The sequence below is a fragment of the Leptosomus discolor genome, chromosome 8 (assembly GCF_034619465.1).
Source record: "Leptosomus discolor isolate bLepDis1 chromosome 8, bLepDis1.hap2, whole genome shotgun sequence".
Lineage (NCBI taxonomy): Eukaryota > Metazoa > Chordata > Aves > Leptosomiformes > Leptosomidae > Leptosomus > Leptosomus discolor.
Genome location: NC_141398.1, coordinates 46,923,965 through 46,947,031, shown reverse-complemented (window position 1 = coordinate 46,947,031; position 23,067 = coordinate 46,923,965). Strand labels below are relative to the sequence as shown.

At 36.6% G+C, this 23,067-nt stretch overlaps 1 protein-coding gene across 2 annotated transcripts in view; it reads left to right on the top strand.

Moving 5' to 3' along the window:
• Positions 1–23,067, top strand: part of LONP2 (lon peptidase 2, peroxisomal) — a 45,713-nt gene that overhangs the window by 6,173 nt on the left and 16,473 nt on the right. For both annotated transcript variants that reach the window (XM_086469151.1, XM_086469150.1), the window contains 5 exons: positions 1,444–1,702; positions 9,129–9,270; positions 16,339–16,489; positions 17,027–17,153; positions 18,283–18,416. In XM_086469151.1, the coding sequence (XP_086325277.1) occupies positions 1,444–1,702; positions 9,129–9,270; positions 16,339–16,489; positions 17,027–17,153; positions 18,283–18,416 (813 nt within the window). The remainder of the gene's footprint in view (positions 1–1,443; positions 1,703–9,128; positions 9,271–16,338; positions 16,490–17,026; positions 17,154–18,282; positions 18,417–23,067) is intronic.

Genomic DNA, 23,067 nt, shown 5'->3' with positions numbered 1-23,067 from the left:
ATTAATATGGGAACAGTATGCATAAATGTAGAGCAAGGAAAGAGGAGAAAGCCAAACATGAAAAGTAAATTAAGTGGGCAACATCACTTTCCAGAAGGTGTGTTGCTGGAGAAAAGGATTTTAATTCCTTCTAGCGGCTACTGAAGAACGAGGCTTTTGAATGGCATTTAAAGCAGTCCAATTTTAAAAAGAAAATTAACAAACCACACCAGCAGAAAAGTCTTTTGTCTTCTTATTATGTGTGGCAATAAATCTTGGCTGTTTTGAACTAGAGCCTTGGCTCTTTACAAATCTTGTAAATATTTTCTCTAATCATTAAATTGTAAAAAGATTTGCATACAGAATCACAAAATGAGTAAAGTATTCATTGACACTCATGTCCTAGCAGGATGTTTTTTTGGTGAAAGTTGCTCTTGAATATTGTAAAATTATCTTATCAATGTAGTTTGAAGTTTTTACTTTAAGAAAAGTTGCAGAGTTTGTATTTACATTAGTGTGTGTGATGCTTTGGACTCCGTAGCTACAGTGAATAAAAATATACGTGAATATAAAAATAGAAAATCTATTAGAAAATTATGATCATTATTGAATTTTTTGTTCAGTGGTTCGTTACAAAAATGTACAGGGTTGATGCTGAGAATTGAATCACCATTGACTGTATGTGAAATATGCACACTTACGGGTATGAGGGGTCTGCATCTGGAATGCATAGAGTTTGAAGGATAGGGGTGTGCAGAGTGGATAGACTTCACTGCTCCCTGCTACTCTCTTTACGTTGTAGTGCAAAGAAGACAGCGGCTTTGTGCCAGAAATCCCTGCTCTCTGTAGAGCATTAGTTAATGTCCATTGGTGAGGCCTGAGCATTTATCTCAAATTGTGGAAACTGCAAAAAACTAATTTTTACAGTCCTAGTATCACATGGGTGTGTTTTACAGTGCCAAATCACTTTTAAGTGTTGCATAGCAAGTAAAGCCTACCCTTCAAGCCAATAAGGTCTTGCTCTGTTTGCAAGATAGTTACAGGCTCTTACTCTAAGTAGGTGATGAAAACATAGGGATGAATTTGTCTTTTGAGAAGACCTTACAGGATCAGAGTTATTTCTGTGAGAAAGCAAGTGCTGAAAAATTTGCCTATCATTGAATCACTGTTCTAGTATAGAACGTTTGAACCAGATTTCTGTCTGTGACCCAGTGAAAAGGCGGGTTTTTAAAAATTTCATTGTCAGTACTGTGATCCGTCTAGCTTATGTCTAATTTCCTTATTAAAGGAGAATTATAGTAGCTTTGTTTTAGGAAAACATTGTCTGAAATATGTGTGTGTCAGGAGGATTGCATTGATGAACATGTTTGAGAATGTGTTTGCTTCTATTGTGTTGTAGAATGAATTGTTTCCCTTTTTAAAGGTAAATGTGCTGATATCTTTTCTGTTATCAATGATTGATAGATCGCCTGGAAATTCGTGCAGCTCGAATTCTTCTGGATAATGATCATTATGCTATGGAGAAGTTGAAGAAGAGAGTTTTGGAGTACTTAGCTGTCCGACAGCTTAAAAACAATCTCAAGGGACCCATTCTTTGTTTTGTCGGGCCCCCAGGAGTTGGTAAAACTAGTGTTGGAAGATCAATTGCAAAGACTTTGGGTCGAGAATTCCACAGAATTGCTCTAGGAGGAGTCTGTGATCAGTCTGATATTCGAGGCCACAGGTAACTACTTCTTCCTTTCATAATTGCAATTGTTTCTTTTGTTTGTTACAGAATATGTTGATTATTTTCATTATTTAGCTAACACATAGAAATTTTGCTTATTTCAAACAATGGTAGTTACTAATTGATTTTTTTTTGGTATTCAGTGGTATTATTCAGGAGAGAATTTTAGTAATGGGAATGGATGTTTAGTGTCGAGATACAGCCTTAGTCTTTCCTTCTGCTGCTGCCCTTTATTGTCATACAGGAGAATGGAATTTCATCTTCAGTCATTTTGGAACTTGGAAGTAAAATTCAGTAGAAAGTCTAATGCGAACTCTTAAATAGGGACCTGATTTTTCTTTAGAAGAGTGTAAAGATTTAGTTATACAAAATAGCCTATGAATAGCAATGCATTACTTTATAACCGTGTTTGTTGCTAAAACAGGAGGAGAAACTGAGAGTGATGCTTAAAAGTTGCTGGAGGATAGCACCTGAGTTACTTAGTATCTCAAACTTGTTAGTGTTACTACTCTCCCATTTCAAAAGGAAATTTCTACAAGGACACTTAAGCTGGAAGATTTCAAAGGAGATTTTTGGGTGACTTTCCTTAGGATTTTTTTTTTTGATCTTGTATCTCTTTATGTATCTATTTCTTAGCATTTTAAACCATTTGTTTATAATAGTCCATTCCCCATTCTTTGCAACTGGAAGCATAATGAACGGGTAATGTAGATAAGTAACTGCCAAACATCAGTGCAGCATTTTTGGTTCCGTTAACGTATTTTATGCTTATTGCATGCAGCATAGGAAATTCGGAATAATGAATTTGTTAGTGTTCTAAAGATCTATAAAACCATTTGGGTTTGGTTTTTTTAAAAGTGACATTATTGAATAAAATTTCTCCTTACAACAGTAGGTAAATTATTGAGAATTAAAGCTATCGGTTAAAAGAAATGCCCTAATAAAGGTTAATTTTGAGGTATCAGACTTCAGACTTGTGACTGTGTAAGCTAGTTGCATGTGTGAATACATTAGAGCAGTGGAAGCACGCAGTCCCAAGTGGAAGGAATGCAGGAGACTCACTGGGAAATCTTGTGCTGAACATATGCATAAACTTCTAGGAATCTGGAATATAATGTTTTTCAAGGAATCTAGAGTATAATATGCTACTGATCACTTCTTAGACCGGAACATGAGAGATGAAAAAGCAACAAAACAGTGATTTTTGTACTTGACAGCTTCAAAATTCGGAGTTGTTTCATAAACCTTGATAAAATGAGCAACATGCGTTTATTCCTGTGTGCGTTCTTCTGTGGCAAATTTGCATGAGTTCCGTTTTCCAAAGTGTTTGACACTTACCTAGAGTTTGTAGCTTGAAACAATCATCTGTAAGTTTTTTCTTAGTGTAGGTTTGGTCAGCATACCCAGCAGCCACTGGGTGTTTGTAGATACATTTATTTTAACACGTAGGTTATTACTGCATCGCAGCACTCTGTGCATATGCCTGTGACTGTTTTGTAAGCCTTCGTAAGAGCTGGCCTTTTTACCCGTTTACTTGCACACTGATGGAAAAAGCAGCAAAACTCTGTCCTCCTCCTTCACTATGCTTATTCCTGTAAGCTGTGTTGTTAATCACTGTTTAATAAGTCAGAATTCTGACGTTTTAAATTACTTGTGGTATGGATCCTAAAAACAATTTAAAATGGGATTCAGCAACGTATTGCTATTCGAACTGAAGCCACTAGAGGCTGTTGAATACTAAGCATTATAAACATAAGTAACTTTTTCAGGGCGGAGCAGGACTGAAGCCTTTATAACAGGGAAACCACGTCTGTGAAATTGACAGTATGAATAAAAGTAAAACTGTCATCAACTCTTACTCAATTGACAGTAATTCCTTACTGTTTTTCTTTTTTGTTGTTGTTTTGTTTTGTTTGGCTTTCTATCTTGTGCTTAGATCTAATAAAGAATAAAGACAGCTAGAGTCATGTGGTAATGAGGCTTTTAAAAAAAATAAATTCAGGTGTTTGTGGCTGTCACTGTAGTATTTTTGAAGGCATTCTTAAATTATTGATGTGTGTTTGTGTTAGAAGCTAATCATTATAAATTTCATATTAAAAAATTTACTTGAAATTAGCTGATGGGAAGTATTTAATAAGACAGTTTATTTTTCATCAGCAAAGGAAAATGCTGTCTAGAATTAGCAGGAGTAACATGTCGTTACTCTTCAACAAACAAGTGTATAGTTTAAAAAACAAACTTTGGAGCAGTTAGTTATAAGGAGTCCCTTGTAACTGACTGTTTTTGCAAGTTTTTTGTAGGTAAAATCAAAACCAACTGTTGCATACTGGTTTTTAAGTTTGGCTTCATTCAAATGTACTAAGTGTGCTAGAACATTAAAGAAGAAAGTGTCTTAGTTTCACTTGCAAGCAAATATTGCCTGAAAGAGCATTCATGTCGGCTGCTTATTACTGTTGTAAGTGAAAGAGGCAGACTGATAGGTTCAGCAAGCAAAATAAAATATATTAGATAGCAGCAGATGAGGAGTGGCGTTGCAGTAAGTGTGCTGTTCCATGTGATGTGTAGCTAGAGCAATTAGAAATGCCCGTTTTTTGCCATTTTGATGTGGATCATGTGCCTGCAGCTGGGGTTTGTGAGTCCTTTTTTGACTGGGTGAAGAGTAGCAACTACTCTTCTGCATTCCCAAAATGAAATCATCATCTTGGTACAAAACCAGAACTGCTTTATCAGACATCTTCCAGCTGTTGTTTGCATTTACCACTCATCTGTACCATAAGTTAAAGTTTGCTGGTGTACATTTGCTGTTAATTTGTATTAAAAAATTTAAAAAAAAAAAGACACCCTGAAGGATGGCTTAGATTTTTTTTCCTAAGCAGCATACTGCATTTAGGATCTCAGTGCTGATATTTTGTTTCATACGGGAACTATATGATCTTCTCTGTTGCATGTGTGTGTGTTTTTCTATTTTTAAAAAGGAAAGATGTAATCACACCGTTTATTTATAGTGGTGCTGGTGAGATCACCGTGAAGCTCTTTTTTTTTCTCTCACCCCATATGAAGCACTCTTTCATGTATTACTACCATTGCTTTTCAGTTTTTAGAAGTTCTGATAGTTTAATTCTGGCTTAGGTCTGTGCTGAAGACTTGTTCAGGTGCATCTTTTTGAGAAAAGGTGTGAATCCTCACCGATACAGCTATGCTAGCAGAAGTTCACAGCACAGGCCTTGTTGCACTAGGGAAAAAAAAACAAACCTCAAACAGTTTCACCTGTGAGAGGAATAGCTTTGTTATACGAGTACAAAGCATTTGTAAAGCACTTAAATAGACACAACCTCTGTCTTTTCAACAAAATGAGTTGTGGCCTTGTGTAACTAGGTTCAGAAACAGTTTCTTCAGTGGGATTAATTTTGTTATCTTTTCCTACCTATGCAGTTTGAAAAGCACTGTATTTAAAACCAATTTAAAACTTTTCATCTTTAGAACAGTATGAAGAAAGTGAGTGATGGTTTCATCAATAGTACTAGTATTGCTTTAAAGGTTCCGATTCATACGCATTCCCAGTTTACACTGGGAGAGCTGACAAGGTTAGATTTCCCAGCTGTCTTTCTTGCATTTCTAGGGTACATGGCTCCTAATGACATGCTGTACAACTCTAGTGGTTTTTTTAAAGGTACATTTTCACTGATAAAAAAATAAATAAAATTATTAAATTACAGACCTTCTGTAGCATGAGTTCTTAACATGTTTTCTTTAGTTGTTACTATGCAAGTGAGATAACCAGGAAACTTGATCTGTACTTCCTGTTTTGAATGGAAAGCAGCTGATTCTCTTTCTAGGTTTAATGCATGGGGAGAAACAGTGCATCAGAAAATGAGCAAAGCCAGATTATATCAGAAAAAAAATGCTAATGTAGAATATTGGTTTTCCTCCCTTGAATCCTAGCTAAAATAATGACAATAAAGCATAACATCAACATTCAGCGGCTACTGTTTGCAAACAGTATTCAGGTTCACAAGCCACAAAGCAAAGGTTCATGTCCAGACAGATAAATGGCCATATCTGCTTGTAATTTTAATATATTCTGGTGGTTTTATGTGTAAATATCTGCAGGATCTGTCTTACCGAGGACATTTGTGTTCAGATGTGTTCCGTAATAACCGTTTAGAAATAAAACCAAGCTACCTGTGTTTGTATTTTCAAGGTAAAAATATTACATTATTGTTCTTTGTCATCCTACATATGACATTTGCATAAGCATTCTCTACTTGCCTTGGAGATCTCGAGTCTTTGATTACATAAAATATATAATATTTAAGTATTATATAATATATGTAAGTATAATAAAATAGGTATTGGTCCATGTCTATAAATGAAGATGTATCACAGATTTAGACTGTTACACATGGGAAGAGTGAATTGATACCTAGGTATTTGATATCCTAAAATTTATAGTCTGAGTTTCTATTTTGCATGCTTTTATTTGAAATTCAGTGCATCAATTGAACATTTATATTGGAGTTAGTTGTTTAGATTTACCATGTTTAGAGATGATTGAAAATACAAATGAGAAGATGACAGTACAAGGGAAGAAGAGCAAGAATAGTCAATTGTCAAGTAGTGAAAGGAAGAGCAGAATGTTTCTAGCCACTGCATGATTTTCTCATCTGTTAACTCAAATTCTGCGGAGACTGAGTATTTTGCAGAACTACTCCATATATCCAACAGTGGTTCCTTTAATTTTGACCTTTGAGTTTCCTGAAGAACTCTTGGGTTGTATAGGGAACCGTATCATCCTTTTCGTAACATTGGATCCATTTCAGGTGGACTGTGGTTTCTGTTTAAGTTTTTTATATGGTGGCTTATGATCCAGGGCTTACTTTGGACAGAATACATACAAAAAAAAAATTAATGATTTTTTGTCACCGTTAGAATGTTTTTCTTATCATTTGCTTTAGAAGCCACTTAATTTTTGTGCTCTTAAAATTGTATTTCTCCAAGGTATTCATCTTGCTTATCATAAGTTGTCTTGAGTATATTTGCTTTTTTCTGCTTGTTCTTCAGCACAGATCCTTAATACATTGTGCTTCAGCCTACCTAGTGTATGTTTTATTTTAAAACGTTAAGAAACTTGATTGTGTACAACAGTTAAGTCTTACTGAAAGGTGCTGTATCTGTGAGAATCTTCCACAAGTGTAAATATGTCATTAAATATCCAAACTTACTTGAATTTAAAATGACTGTGACTTGAAGTCCATTTTCAATCAACTATCAAGTATTTCAACCTATTAATAACAACAGCTTCTTTGTATCTCAAAGAAAAACCTCTTCCTGTTTTGTTTGGGGGTTGGTTTTTTTAAGTGCTTCTATTTGGAAAAACTCAAAAAAAAGTTTTTAAAAGTGATATGTGTGTGTGCATGGGTATAAACAAACCCAAGATTTATTATTCAGAAAACTGTTTGGTACCAAACACTTACTATCCTTTGACCTGTGTTGTTGCAATTGGGTGGTACAGGGAGAGAGTGATTTTTTCACAGTGCATTCCCTTGACTAGAGAAATCCAGTTTACCTTCATTTAGTTTATAAACTAAAGCTGTTTCTTAAAACTAGATGGAACGTAGATATCTCAAAATTTTATAGAATTTAAAAGGATTAGATAAAACATTGTGTATATAAAAACAAAAACATGCATTAAAAAAGTGTAGTGTCTTTAAGCACGCGCTTGACTATAATGTACCAAGCAAGAAAGAATATTTAATGTTTAATTGATTATGTTATCCTATTACTGGTATAAATAGAGTATTAAAACCAGTCAGGCTGCATTGTCTCTGAAGCATATAAAATTATTTACTAGTGCAGTCAGCACCTTTCTGTTTTTTAAAACAAACAAACCAACCAACCAACCAACAAAAAACCACACCACCAAACAAACAAACCCCAAAATGCAATGAAAAAAATAATAACAAAGAAACCCCCAGATTGCTGCAGTGATTAATTTGGTTGCACTGGTAAATGATTCACTTCCGTGAAGTTCAGTTCTGCTTCAGTCCTGTAATTTTCTGTTTGTATTTTATAGAACTCTTTCATTCTTTTGGCAAGGTTTTGACTGTGTGCAGATGGAGAATGAAGTGGCATGCTAGTATAATAGCTCCCCCACGCAGATTCTTGATCTGTAATAAGGGTTGTATAGCGAGATCCTCAGTGGAGAGGAATCCACTCACTCACTGCACTCTAGACAGAAGCAGTGAGGTGATAACCTGTTGCATGCTGGCTGCTCCAGTCTTTAGCAGCTGTCTCATGACGGTGGTTATAGGCAAACTGAAATGCTGTTGCATTTCTGGCTGTGTAGAAGATCTTAAAAACTTTTATTTTTGCTCAGATCTAGAATTACATACAGTAACTGCAGTTTGTTCCCTCAGTGGTTAAATACTAGATGGAACTAACACCATTGTTGTGTGGTTGGAGTTCGTTTTTTTTAATATTTAAAGTCTTCTCTAGTATCCTTTGAAATTATTCCCATGGTATTTTTGGTTTCGTCTTTCTAAATGTCATCCTGTTTATTTGGAACTGTATTAAAACAGATCATATGGCAAAGCAGGCCTGTTCTTCATGTCTACTTTGCGAGGGTCATGAGATAGGTATTATAATTCAGCACTTAATGTATCTCTTTCTTCTTGAGTGGCCAGCATTTCATACTTTTAATTACAGTATTTTGTTTAGTTATGGCACAAGCAGAAAAGGCTGTGATAAATGCAGCAAACAAGGGATGTATATGCATGTAAAAGGCAGTTGCCCTGTGCATTGTGAAAAAAAAAATTTAACTACCTTTGCTGAATAAATGCAAATTCATGACTTTTTTGTTCTATTGCTCTGTTATAGTTTTTTATTTCATGTTGAAATGACATAGTAAATACCATTATTTTTTTGTATTAATTTAAGCATGCTGTGTATACAGGGGACATTGACAGTTTAGTATATTTGGAATTTTGGCGTAATTTGTAACATGCTGTGTGAACTCTGTTGTGATGACAAAACCCCAGTATCATCATTATTAAAATTTTAGTATTAATGAGGTTCCCAATCTGCTTCTGCTTGTTCATACAGTACAAGGATGCTTGTATGTAATAAGTCATGTAAAATGCCTGCAAACATAAAGTTTGGATGTACTTTAATGCATATGTCTATCTTTCCAGGCCAGCTGGTGCACCATGGAACTGGAGTTTTCGTCTGCTGATATAATTGCTTATAATAGTTCAGATGCATATCCCATATTTTTATCAACTACTCCCAAAAAGTTTTGCAAAAAAGTAGGAATTGTTACAATGCTGCTTATTCTTATATTTTCCTTTCAGTTTTGTTTTTGATGTTTCTAGTCATGGTATATGCGTCTGGTCCCTCTTTCCCCATATACATTTATTTCTCACAGGCGCACCTATGTTGGCAGTATGCCTGGCAGAATAATCAACGGACTGAAGACTGTTGGAGTTAACAATCCAGTATTCCTGTTAGATGAGGTTGATAAACTGGGGAAGAGCTTGCAAGGGGATCCTGCAGCAGCATTGCTTGAGGTAAGAGACGTTAAACTACAAGCACTGTTTCATTTGTAATTAAAAACAATTAAAATATTGGACTCAAAAAGGAAGATTCACTGGACAAGAGATAGCATGACAGTGTCAGCTTTTTTATTCAAATACCAGCTACTATCTTTTGACATTGTTGGATTTCTGTCAATTACTTGTGCACAATGCAAATGCTGTTACATAGTATGCTAAGAAAGATACCTGTATTCTCAGTGATCTATGCTTAAACACAAGGATGTATTTTGTGCTAAGTATTTTGTATATTTAAAGACTGTTCAAGCCTTAAATATTACTTATTTGGGGGACTTCAAGACATTGGTTTTTAATGACCAAATGCTGTTAGCTCTAAGGAAGAACTGTCGAGCAGCCAGACAGTAGCTGGACTTGTTTCAAGTTTTCCCTTTCTTTCTTGGAACAATATTAATATGTTTCTGAAGCTTTCGATGATACAAGCTTATATTTGAGCTAAGCATTTTACTTAGCATGTACTATGGACTCATTACATGTTCTCTGAGCAGCATTTCTTTAATTAGTGTTGTCATTATCTTTCTGAACTGAAGTTTTTCATTTAAGTCACAGATCCTCACTCTTTGATTGATTATGATGCAGTGAGTGTTTGCTTTCCATGAGAGTCAGCTATTAAGTATGTTTTTTCTGAAATTCTGGGACTTGGATCAAGATATAAAGAACCTAACTTTGAAGTACAGGGTGTAGTTATTTTATCACAAAGAGATGTTAAAAGTTGACCTGCTTAAACATACAAGTAAAATCCAGGAGATACAAGTAAGTACTTTGGTGAACGAGGTACTGTTGGAATATTTTGTACATCTATCAACTGTTGAGATGTTATTAATTAGGTTAGTTGTTGGGATTTCAGGAGACTAAAACTTAAGTGATTATGAAGAAAATTGATTGAGACCTACGCCTTACAGGCTTCATATGTCAGAGGAGTCTGTGGCAGAGAGCAATAATGAGTTGCCAGAACCTTCTTTTTGCCTTTTTTTTTCCCTGGAGTATTATACACAATGATATCTCGCAGTACAATTCCTTCTTCCACTGATTTACATATTCAGCAGTTTTATTCTAGCAGTTTGCTGGAGAGAGGAAAGAGAGTCTCCTCAGGTGTGGGGAAGAGACAAAGAGTACTGCCCTTCCCCAGCTGCTTAGTGCAGAAGGCTGAGTACATTTTCCTGTGCTAGCACTGATGATGAGGAAAGGAGGGAATGAGGAAGGTAATGGCACAGCAAGGCTGGGCTAGGCTGATATGCTTGAGGCTGTCCAGAGCTGATGTAGCACTGGTGCACTTAATGGTTTTGGTGTTGTGCACATTTAGAATTTCCTTATACTGCTGTATTTTTACACTGGCTACCTTTCTTTTGTGTTCTCACTGGCTGTAGGGGCTATCATTCTGTCGGCTGAGCTGTTTCTGTGATTGTTCTTTACCTGTTTCAGTCAAAAGGAGTTGGGTTAGTAAAAGATATTTATCCAAATTTTTTGAGCTAGCCTGGCTGACTTTCACTGAAATGATTTAGGGCATAGTCCTAGAAGCATCTCAGTTGTCAGACTTAAGGTGTGGCAGCTTCTGTAACTGGGTGGTTGTAGGTGCGGATGAAAGTGGTTCTGGTAATATTTGCCTACAGAGTCGTTCTAATGACTCTTTTTGACTGACAGTGCTTAATACAGTGATTTGAATATGAAAAATGTGACTTAAGGTGTCATGAGCTCATCTGTATGCTGTGTGACTTTCTGCAAACGAAATGTCAGTTGACATTCTACAAATGTCATTATTTTCTTTCTGCTAGATAGTGTAAAATTACTGTTTTGACAAGGCCAACTAGTTCTTTGAAAATCAGTGTATGAACAGGCTATGGTTTGAGAGCTCTGTTTTGATCTTTGCATGTTAACATGAACTAGTAATAATTTAAATGTGCTAGAAAATACCATGGCTTCACTTCTTTAGCTTTTAAAAATTACAGTTGTGGTCCTTTACCTGTGTATTTCTCAAGTGTGTAGTACACATTTCTAGGGTGCATGAAAAGCCTCCTAAGTGCAAGGAAAACAAGCAGGGGAGCATAACAAACATTCAAATGTATTTTCTTTGGACTTTTCACTTGCAGGATTTTATTTAGTCTTTGTTGTTAATGATAATGAGCTCTGTTTCTGAGTTTGCTCATATTTCTTCTGTTATTTGTCCTTTAGATGTTGAACTAAGCTGGCCTAAAACTAGTCAATGCATGGATAAAAAATACCTGAAAATCAAATTTTGTTAGCTAGCTACCTGTTGTTTGCTAGGCAGTCAAAATCAGTAATGAAGCAATGATTTGGCATTTCTTGGAAAGAGAATAACTTTTTTTGGAAGTGTTCCAGTCATGAATCCAGATCTGTACATTAATATTGTTAAGTTTATTCAACCTTTGCTGTTTCTTTTAATTTATTTTTCATTGCTTGTCTTGCAGTAGAGAATTAGCGTTTCTGTTCTTCTATCGTGTCAAGTGTGTGAGGGCAAATGAAATTAATTTATTTTTTAATTATCTGTGTTTGAATTTTTGATACTTTGCTGCTTTGGGATGTTTCTGGTTTCCATATTTTAAGACCATGTTCTCAGTGATATTCAGCTCAACTACTGCCATGGATTATTCTATCTGGGGCTTGTCAGGTTAGCTTCCAACTGTCTGCTTGGGCTGCAGTCTTTATGTAAGTCATTGCTAATTGACCATTAGTTGCATCTGGAGAAGTAATTGCTCTATTAGCCATGCCTGGGCTGCTCCCATGTGAGATCTGTATATCCCTCTATGGCTCTCTAAACATCCTGAAGCAGGTGCTTTACCTCTTCTAATAGGGAAATTGTGCCTGGACATAACAGCTTAATTTTCATCAGCTTTTTGTGGTTTATATTGTTGGAAAGTCCATCTGCAATGAGCAAAGGTGGCTGTTACATAGGAGAACAAACAATAGTAAGTGGTCACCTAACTGGCACATTTGTTTCTTAGGCTGCTGCTTCTTGGTTGGTAATTGCCATTATTAAGTATAAAAGGCACATCCTTTTGTCCTTAATGTGTAGGTGTGTTAAATTCCAAGTGACTCTCTACAATGGGATATATTCAAGAAGAAAAATGGCATACCCTTTGGAAGCTTGATGTTTTATAATTGCCAAATATGTGTTTAGTTCTAGTGCTTCTGCGGAGTTGTTGCTTAAGCAAAACAGAATGTCTTCCTATTTCCAGTTACTGGTCATCAACAAGGGAATGTATTAGTCTATATTTAGATGACCTCTGTTTAAAACAGAAGAAAACAGAAATGGATCCAAGAGCCTGATAGTGAGTATTTGTATGCAGGGAAATTAGACCAGGAGCATAGCCAGGCAATTAAATGTTCATGGAACTTACTCTGGATTTTTGTTAATAAAAAGCTGCTACAGAGAAGCCTTTGTATGCATGTGAGCTGTCAGACATAAATTAACCAAGATGTTTTGTTCACTGAATGTTCTTTTTGTACTTAATATTTTTGTATTAGTTGAATACCTTTGAAAACTTTTGAACTTGAACTTTAGCACAGATACCTAGTTGAAGAACAGTTCTATTTGCTTTGGAAAATCTGTTTTAGATGCATAAGCATGATATTGTTTTATGTCTTATTCTAAGAAATAGTTACGATGACAAAGAATTATTAGTCCGGAGAAACCAGCCCTTGTAGCAAATTTCAGGTAATTTGCATTTTTAGATATAATCTGAGTCAGTTTTGATTAGTTTCCTTTACTTTTATTAGATAGTATTGTTTGCACATGAGTACAACGTCAATATTTTGTATATCTTTGTAAATAATGTTATCATTACCAGCTTAGTACTTAGTAGGAATCATAAGGATTTCCACTTGTAGACTAGAAGGAGAAAGAGATAAACATGTGTGTAGATAAATGTTAAAAAAGGACCAACTTGGTCTGTCACAATACATTGTCCACAAAATTCCAGTCTATGTCATCAGTTAAAAAAAATAAAAGGGGTAAGTTGAATTAGGATTTGCTGTTTAAATCCATTTCAAAAAAAATTTGCACCAATAGAATTTGGATGGGAGACTAATTGGTATAGATCTACTTGCTTTGAAGACTGTAGATGCTGTGCTTGGTTACACAGCCTATTGTTGTGTCCCCTACATTTTAGGGCTAGATTGTAGGACCAGTTGAGATAGGAGACATCTATAACTCTTGATTGAATTATGCATCCGTGTACTTGGCTAGTAAGGAAACTTCAAGGCCTTTGCCTTCACCAGTAAAGGAGTAGGTGATAGCAGCTGCCTGCTGAAGAGAGTGAGAAAAGAAGCTTTTGCATAGCTTATAGCCAATGAATGATAGCATTCACTGAGTTCCAACCTTAGTTTTAGAATTTAGACATATACTTCAGTATGTTTTAAGATTTCACTATTAAGGGGAATTGTATTTTATTGCAATCACAATACATTTCCAAATATTAATCTTCAATCTGTGCAGTACTTCAAAATAAAATCAGAAATTGTTCTGTTTTTAAAAAAGTTCTGCTGTGTTTCTGGCATTCTGTAAAAGAAGTATTTTACTGGTTTGTGTGATCATGGAACATTTCTGTTCTAAAGATTTTTTTTAACTTTTCAAAGACTGAACAGAATTTAAGAGTAATGAAAATTCGGAGCTGTTTCTTTCATAACCAGCTAAGAAGTGCTCAAATTATTTTGACAGCAGTGTGCTATTTCTCAGGAGATGCGTAGGTCGCATTATTTATAATGTGAGAATTACTCATGTTGGTGTAGCATTGATAATTCATCATTTGGGAAGGAAAAGCGTGGCAGTACTTTCAAGGGAGGTGGAATGAAGGTGGTTCATAGGTGGTGATATTGAAGCCAAGTGTAGATTGCTATATACAATGAACTTCCAATTTTCATCACTGTTAAAAAAACTACAAGAGATCACCTTAGTACACTTATGATCCACATATATAGAGTATTGTCTTGGTTTGAAAAGACAGGTGTCTGTGGAGGAAGGCAGGAGCCTCCCTTGAAATGGAGAGTGCAACCCCCTTCCCTCCAAACTATTATAATTTTGAAATTAACGGGCCTTCAGGCAAAGATATGGGGAATAGGAATAACAGTTCTTTACTAATATATATATGTATATAACACAAGGCAGGGAAAAACAAACAACCCACTGGTTTACACTGACAAGAGTCAGGAATACAACCTGACACCCTGTTAGGGTGGCAGTAGCAGTCCGATAAGATGCTGGCTGCAGTCCTCCTGAAGCGATGGGTGTAGTTCTGTTGAAGCAGCGATCAGGTGAAAGAGTCTGGTCTTCCTCCGAAGGTCCAGTGGTAGGTAGGTAGCTCTTGTCCTCTGGAACTCCAGTGGGGGGAAAAGCTCCTCTGGGAATCCAGTGGAAGAAAGGCTGCTAGGGTGTTCAAAATCTCCGTTTTTATTTGGCATGGACTGCTTGGCTCCTTCCCCCCCCTCCCCGGGCGGAGCATCTCACAATGGGATGGGGAGTCGTGAGGCAGTTCCTTGATGGGCCATTAACAGGAGATAGCCCAGGAGCGAGTTACCGATGGGTCAGGCGATAAGGCATTGTTGTGCCCATTGACAGGAGATAGTCCAGAGGGGGTAGGCAGGGAGCACCGCCCCACCTGGTCTCAACAGCTCCTGAAGATGATAATAGAATATATTTTTTTTCTTTTGGCACATTTTACACTGTAACCCAGGACAAGTATTTATCACCTAATGCAGAAAACCAGCTTATTCAAGTAATACCTTTAAAAATATGCAAGTGTTGCATTAGCACACGTAAGTAGTACTAAAAGAAACAGGAAGACAACACTTATTTAAGTCATAGTTCTACTTGTGCAGTAAATTTTTGAGGTTGTTCAGACTACATGTTGTTATTCTTCAGTGCTTGTTTAATTTTTTCTCCATTTTTTAATCATAAAATTTGGGGAAAAAAAGGAAAAATGCGAAGTTTGCGTTAGGAAGTCCAGGGCTGACCTAGAGTCAAGACTTGCATGGGATATCATGGGCAATAAGAAGAGCTTCTGCTGCTACATTAGTAGTAAAAGACTGGACAAAGCTGAATGAGTGGGGCAGGTGACTTAGTGACAGTAGATAAGGCTGAGATAATCTGTGTTCTTTCCTTTGGCCTTCATAGTGAGATGTCTCAGGCTGGTGTGCTTAAGAGTAAGAAGAGCTACCAGCAGCAGATGAGGATTGGAGTCAGGGATTACTTGAGAGAATTCTACTCATACAAGTCCATGGGACCACATGCGCTGCTTTTCTGAGGGTGCTGAGAGTACTTTAAAGGCCACTCTCTACCATCTGTGAAAGGTCATGGTGATAGCTTACAGGAGGTGCTTGATGATTGGAGAAATGCTGCAGCCATCTTTAGAAACAGGTTAAAAGAACTAATAGGGGAATGACTTTTTCTTTTTGCATGTGGTGTGGAATGTAGTTGCAGAGTAATCAGAGTGAGGCAGCATATTGAGGGTCAGGCTTATAGCATATATATATTATAACATATTTTTAAATGTGAAGTCAGATTTGGGGAGATTATTCCATGGCTGATTGTTCTTACTGTGAAATATTTTCCTCTTGGGTCCAATCAGAATCTCCCCAGGTGTAACTTGTGCCCCTTACCCCTCCTCTTTTCCATGTGACTCCTTGTGAAAAGAGAGTCTCCATCTTCATTGTAGTCACCCTTTAAATGTTAGAACATGGTAGTAAGGCCTCCCCAAAGCCTTCTTTTCTCAAGGCTGAACAAATCAAATTCTCTCAGCCTTTAGGCATATGGCAGGCTTCCCAGTTCTTTGATCGTCTTTGTGGCTTATTTACCACTACCCTCTGGGTGCGGCCTGTTAGCCAGTTACCCACCCACTGCACAGACCACTTGTCTAGACCCTAACACATCAGTTTCTCTAGGGGGAGGCTGTGGGGAACTGTATCAAAATCCTTGGAAATTTGACAGACCCAAATGGAATATAATAAAAATGTGCATATTTTATTTACTTCTAATTGAGCAACTGCATCAATTTTGTCTTCACTCTTGTTAAGGTCTTGGATCCAGAACAAAATCACAGTTTCACCGATCACTACTTAAATGTAGCGTTTGATCTGTCCCAAGTCCTTTTTATAGCTACAGCCAACACTACAGCTACTATCCCACCTGCTCTGCTGGACAGAATGGAAATTATTCAAGTTCCAGGTAACACTACAGTGTTTTCATTGAAGTGGCTATTGTGAGTCCTTAAACAGTGTGGGGGTATTTTTCCTGAAAGGAAAAGCAGTTCCTTAAGGTAAGCCTGCCAGGAATCTAGACTAAATGGCCAGAATCCTTAAAAGAGACTAGTCAGGGTGCCTCTGTTAATGACCTCTGTCATGAGAATGAAATTCAGCATTGCACTTAGGAAAATTCAGTTCCAGATATATGGAGATAACATTAATACATTCTGTAGCAATGTTTTCACTGATTGATGTGTTTGTATTCTAACTGGCAGTTGGCTGATGCATCTTTTTTAAGATTCCAATCAAGAAAGGGATCTTTGAAACACTAAAATTCTATTCTTGTTCACATGAAGTTACAAATAACCTCAAGGTATCATACCGACAGCCTTTTAAATTATAGCTGGGGGTGTTTTTTGTTAAATTCAATCAGGTACAATTAGAAATGGTAAGAAATTTTATTATATTGTAGTGTATAAGCAAAAAGATTAGTAAACATATGCCTTTTTTTCTCTTGAAGGATACACACAAGAAGAAAAAATTGAAATTGCACATAGACACTTGATTCCCAAACAGCTTGAACAACATGGACTGACTCCACAGCAAATACAGATTCCACAAGTAACCACTTTGGACATAATTACCAGGTAAATCTGGTAGTTGAAACTTATTCATTGCTGTAAGTTTCAATAATTTCTTTTTCTGGTGACCTACTCTAGGTAGTCCTGCTCTGGCAGGGAGGCTGGACTAGATGAACTTTCGAGGTCCCTTCCAACCCCTAACGTTCTATGAGTCTGTGATTTATAAAGTGGTAATTTAATCGGTAATTTACGGAATTGCTCTTTCCTGAGCTCTGTCTGACTGCTGTCTAAACCAAATCATCCTTCCTTCTCTAGAGAATTCCTTGCTCTGGCTGTCAGAGTGTGGCTCTCAATCAGTTGTGTTGACACAATTGGCAAGGCACTGTGAATAAACAGAAATACTTGAAGCTAGGATTGCTGCACTGTTCAGTGTGTGAAGCCAGTCGTGGCAGCAAACAACCTTTATTTTAAAGAATTTTTATTTCTGTCATTTTCATAGAAAAAATTGAAATTACCATTTTGTATCTTGTGACTTGATGGGCCACATTTGTCTAAAAATTTGAATTAGATTAAAGAAATTAAAATGTGGGGGTTGTAAATGGCTTGTATTAATTAGAACTACTATTTTGTTGGGCATGAGAGCAAAGATATTGATCAGAAAATTTTTCGACTCGAAACTAGCTCATTTCCAATGGAAAAATTGTGTCAGCGTTCAATGAATTGAAGTATATTATGATCAGGAACAGCATTTTGGCATTTAGTGAGTGTTACTGTCTGGTGTTTATTTTTAATTCATAGACTAAAAGAAAATGTTCTTTTACAGTCAGTTCTTCAACTTTCAGCGAACTGTATTTTGAGTTTTAAAATAGCTCTTCCTTTTTATTTTTATGCATCTGAGAAGAGCTCAATGTTATTGGAGCGTTGTTTGGCATTTCACTACGGTTTGACACCAGGTATTAGCCTTGTCTTCTTCCCACTCAGTAGTTTGTCTTTCTTTACAATGTTATCAGCAAACCACTGTTTTGATAAAAGCACATGACATTTTTTCCCTGTTTATTAGTGTAGCCCAAGGTCTCAGTGCCTTTCACATCTCATTTTATTTGAATGTTATTTTTAAAAAGAAAGTGTGTTTGCTTTCGAAAGAAATCTCTCTTACAAAGAATATCCACCAGTAAAACAATTGTCTTTACACTAGGTACACGAGAGAGGCAGGAGTCCGCTCTCTGGATCGGAAGCTGGGAGCTATTTGCAGAGCAGTGGCAGTGAAAGTGGCAGAAGGACAGCACAAAGAAACAAAGCCAGATCGTGCTGAAGTGAGTGAAGGAGAAGGTGTGTATCTTTTGCATGTTTTATTAAAAAGGAAACTTCTAACGTAGTTGCTAGGAAGCTGATTTATCAACCCTTTCTCCTTTTTTATGCTTCTTTAAGGGCTCTGTTTTTAAAAGCTTTGAAAATAGAATTACATTCTCATTATGCATGATTCAAGTAGTGCTGAATTACAGGTTGGGACAGAAGTAGAGTAATTTCAGCCTGCCAGGTTGGTAATTGAGAAGTGCAATGGATCTGTTTCATATCTTAGGTATGCAATTATGATTTGTGTATGATTTCAGGTCTTCCTAGGCTTTTTACGCAAATCTTACGCTTTTTTTTTCTTTAATAAAATACTAAGCATGGCTTTAGTTACTGTATTTAAAGAGGTTCTTTAATTGTGCTGTACATGCTTTACCAGCTCAGAACCTCAGAACTCAATCCAATTATTTTGTTGTACTCTAAAGTAAATGTCTACTTAAAGAGCTTTGAAATTAGAAAGGTTTGGGAGCTCTTTTTATGTGCCTTTTAAGACTGCACTTATTCTAAGTGTCTTGGAGCTTAGGTAACTCATCAACTTCAGTCTGTTCTTGTTTCCCACATCTACAGACAACAGTGATTTATCATTCCCAGTCATCCAACTGAATGAACACTAGATATAAAATTCTTGAGCAGCAAAAATACTCAGGTAATTGCTTTAGCAGTAAAGGTAGACCTCTTTCTAGTCTTGAAATAGAAGGAGGGTAAGGAAGAAATCAGGCCCATGACCCAGTTTATGTGCAACATGCAACTGGTGACTGCTCCCTTTTTCATCCCCGAGTTAATGTTATCTTTAATAAAAATGAACATCCATACTATGTTTGGTCAAACATACCATGCAGATCATAGACACTTCTGCTTTTATTCCAGCCAGTTGCTGATGGAGGTTCTCGCTGTACACAGCAATTTTCTGTTGGAGGCTTCAGAGTGCTCATTGCAGTGCTAGATGTCTGCAGGAGCCCACAGCTCAAGGTAGATGAGAAATGTGAAAGGACAGAATCCAAACCTGAAGTTGAACTTCTAAAATGTGGAGTGTCCTTAGTCTCAGTAAAATCTAGTATGCAGAATCAGGTGTCTCTGCTACTGTCACTTTTTTTGATAATTTGACGAGTCATATTTTTAAAGTGTTTCGTTGCACCAATGGGTAGCTGTGCTTAAAAGGTCTAATCTGATTGCCAAATAAAAGAAGCGTCATTCTGCTCTTCAAGCCTTCTGATAAAATAAACAAAAAGTAGACTCAGAGCACAACTCCTGTAAGAAGAAACATTTTACTATTAAAGCAAAGAACAAAAAGGAACCGTATTAGACATTTCAGTCCAGTGAGAGAGGTATTTACAGTGCTGAAATTAGCACTGGAATTGCAACTTCAGTATTTACACTGTTAAGATTATACCCTGTTAAAATTAGTACTGGGATTGCAGCTTGCCAAAGCTAAGTGAAAACAGCAAGCTAAGTGCTTCAAAAGAGGGCAAAATGCTAGCATTTTTGGTTGACGCACAATTTGAGGTAAGCGCAGAAGAAATGAGCTGTGAAGAGTTGCCTTTGTACTTCTGAAATTGAAACTGTCCATAAGAAAAAGCTGTATTAATAAAAGGGAATCCAGGGGACAGGTGGCTCTATAGTTAAACTTTGGTATTGCGAAGACACAGAATGGTGCAGTCTGCAAAATGTGTTTTATTTTGTGCTAATAATGTGCTTATACCCTTAATAATGTCACTTATTGGGAGTGTGGGAGAGCAGGACACTTCTTAAAAATATTTTTGTTTAGTTTTCATTCTGCCTGTTGGAAACAAACAAGTGTTTAAAACAAAACTCAGGAATACCCTCAAATACTTGCAAGTTGGTGCAAATAATGTGATTTGTAGCCTAAATTTATTTTTGGGGGATTTTTTTTGCCTGTTAATTAGTGGGCATTTGTGCAATTAGTTGTGCATAGTGATGATGAATTTTTATTTCCTATGATGAATGACTGTGGTAGAATAGTTAATCAAGTTGTCTCCTAATAGGTTAGAATTATTTCTTTTTTTTTTTTTTTCTTTATCTGTATAAAAAGACCTATAACTTTTTTTGCTTTACACATTTGTCTGTTGCTGATGTGGGATTGAGACTCTACAGTTAGTGCATTCATATGTCATGAGTTGTGAAGGTGAGAGAGCAAGCTTCAGGCTTGCCTTCTAACTTGCTAAAGCATGATTTGTATATGATGCGTAGCCTATCGGAATAGTAACATGTGGCATGTCGGAATAGTAATATGGTGCCTATTGTGTTTATTCAGCTGAATGCCTTCTGGTTTGTGGGTTTGTAATAAAAGTTAAAAGACATTAGGTGGTAGAACTACAAAATTTCCATCGTTATACTGATAAAATCAGATTATTAACTGAGAGTGGACCATCTGTTTTGAAGGCTTTGTAAACATCAGGCTTTTGACACTGATAGCGCGCTCTAAAAATGGAGGATACCTGCCATAGCAGAGCTGATGCTAGGAGATAAGCTGTCAAGCTGTGTTTAGCACTTGCCAAAAATGCATGACTGAAATACACTGGCAGCTTTGTATTGCCTTCCTCTCTCCTTTGACTCCTGAGCTTTATGATGAAGTTGGCAAGTGGAGGAGTGTTTGCGTCAGTTGTTGAATTTGTACAGTGAACTTCGGCAGAAGCAAATGGAGTCATTTTTCAGACCTCTCCAGGGAGCCATCCTTGTGTACTGTAACACTATCTGAGATTTTACTGAAACACTGTTTAGGATTTATGTGATGCTCTATCTAGTCTATGACACTAGAAGAAATTCTAGGAGTCAAAAATATGTGAAACTCTTGTTCCTATTTTAGTGCAACTGCCTGGAGAATACAATGCAGCACTGTGCGCTAAGGCATCATATCATTACAGCAGTTGAAATGCAGAGTGAAAAATTTGTCTAATTCAGACTTGAAGGCTTAGGGCAGGTCATATTTAATAACTAAAAGTGATTAAATGAGGATTCTATCTATGTTGAAACCAAGGCTTTGAAAATATTTAAATATTTCCGTAACCTATTAACACAATACAGTTTGTTCTACTCCTTGTGGATAAAACAACACTTGCTTTTGAGTTTAAATGCAAGTTTGACTGAAATGGTCAACGTGAACTAAAACATGTGGCCTTTATTCTCCCTCGCTCAACTTGGGCACAATGCATTTTATTCACAAAACATTATTATGCATGATGGGGGGCAGGGGGGTGTGTTTGCTTGTTTTTACTGTGTATAAGGGCCTTAATACAGCTGGGCTAACATCACTGCTCTTGCAAAAAGTGACCTGTTCTAAGTTCTAGCCAAAACTGAGCCCTCCCGGCAGCACGGGATCTCCCATAGCACTGGGAAATGAATTTATGAAATCTGATCGGCACAAATCCCACGGTGGTATGACTGTAGGCACTCAAGTTTGAGCTCAGCTGTGTCGGCGTTAGTACACTTACCAGCTCTGCAGACTGTAATATGTGATTCTTTCTAAAAATTGCTTGGAATGTCTTTTCTGGTGCGGGCCACAGAGGCATAAATGTTTTGAAAAGTTGAGGTTATAAACAAACTGGTTTTTTACCATGTCAATTTATCTAAATATTACTGCATGAAAACCTCAAATTCAAGTGCTTCAAGTACACGTTGTTATTCTAGATCAGAATTGAGGGAATGTATTTATTTTGTGAAGAGGGAAATTTTCTGATCCTGTGGGGAAAAACACACATAGCATTGAGTGTAAGTATACAAGTAAGTGTTAGTAGGATTGGGGTTCTAGGAAGCGTTTCCTTTCCAAAAGAAAATCTTTCGGAGGTAACACTTCCCAAATATGTAGTGCATGAGATTTAAGTTGGGCAATGGGAAGTTGCTTTTAAGACGTGGTTTCATGTTATGCCTGGCTTTGAAGGTGGACTGCTGTCAACAAGGGCAATCCCATCCTTTCCTACCTAAATGTAGTTTTGTGGAGTTTATTAGTTTAGAGGGGCTAAAAGAATTCTGGGTCGGTCTGTCTGTCATGTGCTGAAGCATCTGCTAGTAATCAGCTGAGGGAAAAAAAGAACATGCTATTTTCCATTTAATTGCCCATAAACTTGAAACCTTTTCTTTCATGCTTATGTTCTTCCTTATACCTCTTCAAAGCAAATCAGAATATGTTATGTTAAAAGCATTTTAAAAAATTTATGTTTCTATTATGTTATTCTATCTTGGCCAGTAAGTATGGTTAGAAATCTTTGGGTTTAAGACTTAGGTATTACTAGTGCTTAATTTAAATACGTTTTATGAGGAACTGAGAAGTCGCTAGATGTTGAGGAAGTTTTAGGCTCTTCTATTCCCTCATTTCCATTATATCTCTAGCAGAAAGGAGGAGTCTTAAATTCCTAAATCTTTGTCTTAGTGCCATGAATTTCTTCTAAAGTTAAATCCTGAATTATATATAGTAGTTGATTGTCAGTATGTTTTCTTAGGAGTCCATTTTCTTACAAATCCAGTATTTACATGCAAGATTTTGCTTTGTTTTCAGAACTTGCAAAGGCAGATTCCTGAGGAACATTGTTGTGATCTTTGCTGAGTAGCTGCAGATTCTTCTCTGAAAATTTTATGAACATAGTCTTTTTTTGGTCAGTTGGTTGTGTTTTGGATT